The following is a 9,697-nucleotide window of genomic DNA, read 5'->3' on the forward strand; positions in this document are numbered from 1 at the left end:
GACGGATCTGAGAGAGAGCCCCGGCTCTGCCATTTCCACCCACCATGTTTCCTGGACTGTAAACTCTTGGAGTTCAGGAGTTAGCCTTCTTGGCAAAAACCCACAGCACTTAGCACAGCAGCCTGGACACACTCAGGGCTTCACAAACACCATATGACAGTTGACTGGCTGTTGGCATCAGCACTGCAAAAGGTCCTTGGGGGGGTCTTCACTTAGGCTGGCTGCACCAGGTACAGGCACCTGGAGCTCTTCCAGCTGACGGTGCCCAAGTAGAGATTAATTTAGCGACACGACTACCCCCAGTAACTCCAGCCCCAGTCTCAGGGATTAATTCCTAATATCAGACTCTTAGACACATGAGGGATCACAATTCAGCCTCAACCCTGCCTTCTGCTTCACCTCAGTGTATGGGCTCCTTGGAAGGGATCTAGCTAAGGAAGGCAATGTCAGATTAATTTTATGTTTTGTACCTGCATACATTTCCTTAAATAAATTGTCATGGGCTCCAGCTGGGCTTGGGAAGCTATTGAATGATACAGCGGTATTTGGTGTTCCCATTTATAAAGATCCAACATTTCAATAAACCACATTTTTCAAATACCAGTGGGAGCAGTAAGTCAAAGTCTGAATTTGGTCTATTGTTCAGTCCTGGTTGGTAAAACAGTCTAATTGTCAAGTGCTTTGGACCTGGTTGAATGTCCAGGATATTATGTGGATTATTGCAGCTTGTTTGTTTCTCTACAGTTGGTGATTTTTAATACCTTACGAGATGTCAGTAAATACATTTGGAGAGTGTTGGTCTTCCTGGATAACTAGTAACCTGGGAGCCCAGAGGCCTTTGTTTCTAGGGTAGGTCACTCATTCTGCCTCTACTCTGGCTCTTCCATTTGCTCCTTCAGTGGCATGAAGGAACATCACGTAGCACCCTCCCTGACCTGGACACATACACCAACAACAATACTGTAAGGACGAGTAACAAATGCAGTGCTCAGTGGACTGTTTAGGGACATGCTGCACATTTACTAAGTGCCACTGTGAACTGTAATGGTGATCTGCCACAGCAAGAAGAATCTTGGTGTTGCCTCTCATCGCGGATGTGGGGAAGGAGCAGCAAAGGAACTCTCCCCACTGCTGATAACATCTTACTTATGTCCCTTTCTCTCCTTAGCTTGCCATGAAACACAAATGTTGAGAAACTGCCTCTCCCGGTGACCTCTTAAGAGAAAATGAAGTTTGTTCAGCAGTTTTTACAAGAATTCTGGACCTCCGCTTGCTTCTTTTTTTCCCAAAATGTGGACATTTAGGTTATTTTTCCTTTTCAGATGTTAATATGAGAGAAAAGGTGTTGTGTTTATACATTTCCCTAATAATCTTGCTAAGAAATGCTGCAAGCATCAGCTTTATTTTTTTCCCACTGTGTGTATGCGTGTGTCTGTATGTGTTTTCTCTCTAAGGCTTTCTTTTTTTTTTTTTTTGGTTGTTTGAATATGAAATTCTGACCAAATGATATATTGAGCTAGGTCTAGACTGTATTTTTTCCCTGATATTAAGCAGGAAGACATTTTAATGTGGTGACATCAGATGTTATTGTTCCTGGTTGGAAATAAAAGTCAAGCAGTGATTGGCTTCACTCAGTCTCTTAGGTACTCTTAATTTGAAGGTTAAGATTCTATATCCTGAGACACAAATCTGTATTAGAAAAAACAATTGGATTTATCAGGGGAAACAGCAGTCTTAGATTTTGCTTTTTGTGTAGTAACTTTTTGCATGAGCCATCACCAGCATTCAAAAAAACAAATCAGAATCACAGATAGAAATCTACTTTCTGAGCTACAGTTTAAATTCTTCCATTACTTGTTTCCAGGCTGATTATTTACAATTACCATATAAAGGATAAAAATTTGAGATTAAAGACCTAAGGAAAAGCCTATTTAAAAACCTCTGTGCATTCATGAATGTTTGTCACTGTCCCAAATTACGGTAGCTTGTCTTGAAAAGAGCCTGGATTTTTATCAAGAATTGATTTGTCCAGATAAAGGTCTGTGTAAAGGATAATGTGAAAAGATAATACATTTAAAATCTTTTTTCTCTTTTTACAAAGTCATGCCTTTTTAGAGACGCCTTCATGATGTCCTTGGGAAATGGCCTTTGGTTCTTGGTATCTGATTTCTGGAGGTTTTGATGTTATTGCTGTCTATTAACCTAATTTAAAGTGTGGGTTTCTTGACAAATTGCATTTCATGGCAATTGCAACTTGCCTGGTCTGACATAAAACAGCACAGGTCATGAAGCCTTTACATTGCAGTCAGACTGAATGAGGTTGGTTCATACAGCTCCTGATTTTCTATCACTCAACACAAGCCTGGATTTTCAGTCTGGGAGTTTGGTTTCTTAGAAGGTTAAAATGCTAAATATAAAAGCTGTGCTTTGTCTTCCTGAAACAAGGAGGCAAGCTGTACATCCCAGATACATTCTCAGCCTCCCGCTGCCATGCATTGATTTTTTTAAGCTGCCTGGATCTTCAGGACCCCTTTCTATTCCTTCCTACCCATTGAGGCCATGTGTATTGCAGGCTCTTACATAGCAGCATATGATGACTTTGGGATTATTTATGCTGGTCTAAATAGCTTAAGTTCCCCTGATAAAGCATTCCCAGGGAGATAGAAAATTGGGCTATTGTGGGGAAAAATGATCTTAGTCACTATGTGTCAAAAGGGAGATGGGATTTGCCAGAGACAAATTTCTGAATCCTCTTAGGGAGATGATCCAGTTCAAGAAAACTCTCTGTATAATTTATAGGGTAAACTATATAAGTGTACTATAATATTTTGTACTTTTCTTTTGGTGTCTTAAAAGTTTAAAGAAGCAAGGAACTTGCTATCTGGTGAGTACCATTAGAAGCATTTACAATTTCTAAGAAAAGCTGAAAATATCACACCAAATAGGTTTTCTTTGCAGGCCTCAGTATAGAAAATGCACGTGTGCGCACGCACACACAGATATATTCATCTTCCCAAATTGAATTCTAGCTTCAGATAGATAGTTGTTATAAATAATTGAAATGGTAAATCTAAAACGCCCTGACAATCAGCCAAACTCAATCTGTCGCCAAGTATCTAACAACAGTGTTTGTGAAGCTGCTTCTAAAGTAGCAGAGGGTGAGGTCATAAGCATACTGTGAAATTTGAGATTTTTTTCCTCTCCAGTAGACTTGTGATAGTTACTCTTCATAAATATAAGTATTCCACATCTTGCCCTCTTTCCTCACTCTCTGCTTATCCTTTTAGACTTAAGTCTTCTTGGAAATATCCTGGATTTGAAGAAAGCCTATCTGCATTGTTATTACCTTCCTCTATTGATTTGCTTCCAGGCTGTGGTCATGTCCTTGACCTCCCTGTGTCCAAGTCCTACTACCTAGGCCTCTGCCCACAGAAGAGGCCAAACAGCAACCCCAGTCCCTCCTGGACCTCCTGACTTCTTGCACAGGAGCGAGCCCTGTGATGACGTACGTGAGGTTCTTTGCTATCCTTTTGTAGAAGGTGCTTCAATACAAAATATTAATACAATCTAACCTAGAGAAAATTGCTAAAACGACTCACATTATTTGGGACCAATTCAGTGGCTTGCTAAAAGACATTTAATTTCTTTGTTTCATTTCTGCACCTCACTATTGAGTTTTGGAAATACTACATTTCAGTGAAGGATTTCTTAAATTGTATTGACAACTCGTAAAGAAAAGAGACTTCTCAGTGTTCTCACTTCTTCCTGGAATGTAGCTATAGTATTCTTCCCTAATACTATTAGGTACCTGTGTACAGGAAGTAGTGATTCAGGTTAATGTTTCATATTGAAGGTATTTGTAAAATGTAACAAGATCAGTAGTTAACTTTTTTAAGCTCTGAAAAAATAACGTGTTAGACTTAAAATTACAGTGAAATCTGTCTTAATACTACTTTTGTGGCTAACAAAGGTTATGCATTTATGTAAAAATATTTACAGAATGCCCTCAATAAAGGATATTAAAGATAGGCTTCGCTTTTAATTTTTAGAATTGTGACATTGCTGATGTCTGTTGTACAGTTATTAATTCTTCAGAAGTTCCCTAAGATGTCAAATATCATTTTTGTTCCTTTCAGAGACAAGTAACACCTGCTCTGTGATTCACTAATACAGCAAACTCTAATTTTGTCATTAAATATTTGAACTCTGTGATGAAAGTTTGTTTCTCTCAGTTATTTGGGAAATCTCTCAAAACACTATCAGATAGGTAGGCAATGTCACACTTTTGTTGCTAATGGGAAGACCCTGTGTGCCTCCAGGAGACCTAAGAATTGGGATTAGCATTCTGATAACATTTCTTCACGGACATTCTAATGGGAGAACTTGAAATGTAAAAAAGACTAAAGAGCTAACTAACCTTAATTTAGACAGTGAGCTTCTATCCAGCAAGAGTTAAGTTTTTTTATTTTCTTCTCATGGGCAAAGCAGTTAAGCTGATTAGTAGTTACCTTTCTGCTGATATTAGTGATGTGCTCAACTCAAGTACATATTACTGCATGTGCCCTCATTCAGCAGACTATTTTCATGTCCTTTTAAATTGGAAAGAAGACTGGATCAAATTACGTCAATTTATTTTTATGGGAAAGCAAATGCAACTTATTGCATCGCCATTTGCTTTCAAGGGAAGTGGCTTTGGTGATCACTGTAGCAGAACAACCCTCTGTAGGTTGGCATAGACACAGTGAAGCAGGCAGACTTTGAAATATTTCCTGGGAGGACTGCAGGTGGAAGGGAAAGGCTACCACCTCCACTCTCCAGAGAAAAAAGGATAGAGAGATGGTTTGCCTAGATGAGGACTTGGCCTTTAGCTAATTAGGTATTTAAAGGCACCATTCTTGTGAACTAATTATAAACCCACTGAGTTGCAAAGATGATCTTTCAGTATAATTTTTGTTAGCAATTATACCACAGCCAGCTCTCAAATTTTTTTTTTTTTTTTTTTTTTGCGGTATGCGGGCCTCTCACTGTTGTGGCCTCCCCCATTGCGGAGCACAGGCTCCGGACGCGCAGGCTCAGCGGCCATGGCTCACGGGCCCAGCCGCTCCGCGGCATATGGGATCCTCCCAGACCGGGGCACGAACCCGTATCCCCTGCACCGGCAGGCGGACTCTCAACCACTTGTGCCACCAGGGAGGCCCCAGCTCTCAAATTTTATGGGAGAATTAATACAAATGTATATATTTTTAAAATCAGTAATGCCTTTCCTTCTTGCTGTCAACGAGAACATGCTTAGAAAAAAACTATAGTTGTCCCTTGAATAACGGGTTTGAACTGCCTAGGTTCACATGTATGTGGGGTTTTTTTCAATAGATGCATACTACAGTACTACGAAATCCATAGTTAGCTGAATCCAGATTCAACCAACCACACATATGGAGGACCAACTGTAAAGTTATAGGCAGATTTCTGATTATTTGGGGGGGGGGGGTACCCCTGACCCTTTCATTGTTCAAAAGTCAACTGTATTGACTTATCAATCATCATCTGCCTAAACAAGCAGATTGAGGGCAGGGTGAGATAGAAGAGGGAGGATAAAAATACCAGAAATAAATTTCAAACAAGCACAAATGTTTCCATATTATTCCCTGATGATATCCATCCTGTGTCCCTCCTTTCCCTGGCGTGGGCAAACCTGGGTGGTAGGTGGACATATGTATGCACATCCACATATGCATACACACAGCTGGCATTAGAAAAGATACATGCACCCTAATGTTCATCGCAGCACTATTTACGGTAGCCAAGACATGGAAGCAACCTAAATGTCCATAGACAGAGGAATGAATAAAGAAGATATGGTACATACATATACAATGGAATATTACTCAGCCATAAAAAGGAATGAAATAGTGCCATTTGCAGCAACATGGATGGACCTAGAGATGATCATACTAGACCTAGACAGACAAATATCACATGATATCATATGTGGAATCTAATTTTTAAAAATGATACAAATGAACTTATTTATAAAACAGAAAAAGACTTACAGATATTGAAAACAAACTTAGGGTTACCAAAGGGGAAGCATGGGGGCGGGGGAGGGATAAATCAGGAGTTTGGGATGAACATACACTACTATGCATAAGATAGATAACCAACAAGGACCTACTGTATAGCACAGGGAACTCTACTCAGTATTCTGTGATAACCTATATGAGAAAAGAATCTGAAAAATAATGAATATATGTGTATGTATAACTGAATCACTTTGCTGTACATCTGAAACTAACAAAACATTGTGAATCAACTATACTCCAATAAAATTTTTAAAAAGCTGAGCTGCACTCCTAGATTCACCTGAATTCTCTTAGTGACCCCTTATTGCCTAGCTGGACATAGATTGGCAGGAGACAATAGTTCCAGGGGTCAGTGAAATTTGACAGTGCCTCAAGTGGGCCATGATCAGAGCATGAGAAATACAAAGACTGAGACATGGAAGAAAAAGACATCCCACCCACAAGGCAAGTCTTACTTTATTTCAGTAAACGTTAAGTGTGCTAATGGCTGTCTTTCAAAAAGATGATACAAAAGATGGATTTCCTTTTGGTTTGCTTTTTGAAAATCCAGGAAGTACATATACATAAAATGATTTTGTAGAGCCAGAGCCAGTCTGATGCAAAATTGATCTCTACTTATACATCACCCCCTCTTCCCGTTCTCCCCTCCACGCTCTTTGCCTTGCTTTCCGACATTTCTTAAATTCTGCTTTAAGCTAACCCCTCCTAAGGTGTTACCTGTATTACAGTGCTGGTTTATAGTGGCTTAGGGCAGTTTCTCCATCCAAGCTCTGTGTCACAGTTATTTGGGGAGGTTTTGGAAAATGTACACATTTTATTCCCAAATTTGCCTTCTTGTTGCCCCTAGTCATCTTGTCTTTTGCAAAGAAAATAATATGGCTCCAGCAGGCCTGAACAGTGGGGCACCTGGCTTCTCCAGATGCTTACTAGACTTAAACCACCAAATTAAAGCTGTCAAGGAAATTAACATAATGTGCCTTTAAGCTGGATTACTGCTATAGTGTAACCTTCTGCCTTGACCCCCATTATATTTTCTCCCTTGAGCCTCATCTGGAGCCTCAGGATTTCCTGAGTCGGATTTTCACTTCCTAACCCCTCCCACCCCTGAAGTTTTCTGCCACATTTTCTTCTTTCTGCTGATGAGTCATGGTCCTGGGCATTGCAGGTCTTTGGGGGGCTGCTTCAGTGGCCTGTCCCACTGGGCACTGCAGGATGTAGGCTGGTTGGGCAAAGCCACCTTGTTGCCCTCAGTCCCACAGGAACCAGTGGACAGACCTAAGAGATTCAAAAACGACCATTGAGGTGCAGTCACTGCGCTCACATTTTGTCTATTAGGCATTTTAAATGCCGCAGAGCACAGGGAGATCAGCTCGGTGCTTTGTGACTGCCTGGAGGGGAGGGATGGGGAGGGTGGGAGGGAGGGAGATGCATGAGGGAGGGGATGTGGGAACAGATGTATATGTATGACTGATTCACTTTGTTATAAAGCAGAAACTAATAAAAATAAAAAAATAAAAAATTAAAAAAAAAATGCTATTGATTCTCTCAGAGTGGAGCTGTTCCTATAGAACATACATTCTTTTCCTGTCTTTAAGTGCTCAACCCGTTCAAGGACGCCTGTTTCAGTGTGGTCTGGCCCCATCACACACTCATACCTAGACGTGTCAGAGGCTGGACAGGAATCGCCATTCCTACAAGTCCCAGGTTTCACTTATCAACATTGAATAGGAGCCTTTGTCCTATGACACTGTATCCCAATTGCTTTGCCACTCTGATTATTTGTCAGATGACACGGAAAGAAGGGAAATGAGCTCATGAATTCTCAGCTTTACCCTGAGAGCTAAAACATGGCTTGGATGATTCACAGCTTCTGAAGAAAACTCCTTTTAAATGCTCTGACCATGTGCACCAAGCGCTCTGTTTAATTATAATACTACATACTTAGTGATTGAAACCTGAAGCTTTCTGTTAGTTTTTCGTAAAACCAATCCTTTCTTTTACTGCCCCAGCAAGGAAAATCTGGTTCCTACGATCAAACATACTTTTTTATTCACAGTACAGTGGCTTCCTTCAGGGAGTTTTGCATTTTTTACACCTGGAATTACAGTGACCGATACTGATGGACACATGTACATTGGTCTGAAACTTTCCCATACTGAAATAGCCTCAGCATTCGGACAGAAACTGTGGGAATGAACAATGTGTGAACTGTGTCCCACCCCACACCCCCCGGGGACTAAAAATAAAACACACCTTTAACTGGAGTGGACATGGGCAGGACGCCCCCTTGTGGTGGTTTACTGGAGGCAGCATTGCCCTGTGGTCCTGCCCTGCTTTGAGTTCCAGCTCCAGTCTTACCAGGTGGGTGGTCTTGGGCAAGTTACTGACTCTCTCTGTGCCTGTTTTCTTAGCTTTAAAATGGGAGTGGCTATCTACTTTACAGGTTATCATAACGATTAAATGAAATAATGAATGTAAAGCCTTCAGTCCTGTGCCTGGCACATAAGGCTTCATGTACGTCAGCTCAGCTCTGGGCTATTCTCTGTGATGGATCCAAAATAAAGTAGTAAACCTTGCAGGCTGATGACGCCTACCAGACCATACTGCTGGCTAGAAGAATGGACGTGTTTTTCTTAAATCCATGTTGGTACAGGGCACATGGGCAGATATTCCAGGCCTCTTTGGCCATTTTTATGATCTATGGACATAGATCCCTTGACATTTCATATATTCCAGCCCTGGGATAAAGGAGAGGCTCTGGTCTAAAGGTGCCCAGGGGTAGCCATTTTCTGGAGGAAATTTCCAAAAAGACTAAATTCACAAGAAAGAGGACTGAGAGAATTTGTCTTTAGTGTCTGTGGCATCAACTACAGGAATGGAAATGAGTGGTTTTATGGTCTAGGAGATTATCTGATATGCCCTTTGGGCAGCAATTCATACTCTTCTTTAAAAAGAAGTTCAAGGTTGGCCTACTCTGGAAGCATCTTTAGACATTCAGCTAAAAGAAGGAAAGAAGGCCCCAGAAAAACTATGATGGCAGCATACTGTTTTCCCATGGTTGTCATGGTGCTATTGTTTATGATGTCCAAGTAAACCCAACATGATTTGGGAAATAAGTCATTTGGAAAGGACCATCCAGGCAAGAAGGATCAGGCTAGTTATAACAATGGATCTGCCCCACCCCCCAAATCCCAAACTCTACTTTACTAAAAATTACACTATGCATTATTTTTTAACAAACTGCAAGCCATGCAAGTTTCTTTTTAAAAATCCTTCCTAGCAGAGAGCCTCCTGGATTTGTCATTAGCTTTTTGTTCTCAGGCAAATTACATAATTTTTTTGTGTCTGGTTTTTCACCTTTCAAAGGAAAATAATCTACACCCTGCCTGCCTCAGAGTCCCGGTGAGTAAATTAAGATGTGTGGAATGTGAAATGTGAAAGAGCTCTGGGAAGTACAAAGTGCTAAAGAAGTGTGGGTTATACACTAAAACCTTGATCTTCAACTGTTCCCACCCCGTGCCTAAGGGATTCCTTTATACACCACCCCCTCCCTTTCTTCTACAGGTCCATCCTTGTAGTATTAGGTGGTATCACTACCCCTCTCTTCCCTCTCCCTC

General features: G+C 40.9%; 1 protein-coding gene across 5 annotated transcripts in view; it reads left to right on the plus strand.

Moving 5' to 3' along the window:
• STXBP6 (syntaxin binding protein 6) overlaps positions 1–4,204 on the plus strand; it is a 271,989-nt gene extending 267,785 nt beyond the window's left edge. For all 5 annotated transcript variants that reach the window (XM_060098185.1, XM_060098186.1, XM_060098188.1 and 2 more), the window contains one exon: positions 1,169–4,204. In XM_060098185.1, the coding sequence (XP_059954168.1) occupies positions 1,169–1,192 (24 nt within the window). In that variant the 3' untranslated portion in view covers positions 1,193–4,204. The remainder of the gene's footprint in view (positions 1–1,168) is intronic.
• The last annotated feature ends 5,493 nt before the right edge of the window (positions 4,205–9,697 follow it).

Source organism: Mesoplodon densirostris, chromosome 4 (assembly GCF_025265405.1).
Source record: "Mesoplodon densirostris isolate mMesDen1 chromosome 4, mMesDen1 primary haplotype, whole genome shotgun sequence".
Lineage (NCBI taxonomy): Eukaryota > Metazoa > Chordata > Mammalia > Artiodactyla > Ziphiidae > Mesoplodon > Mesoplodon densirostris.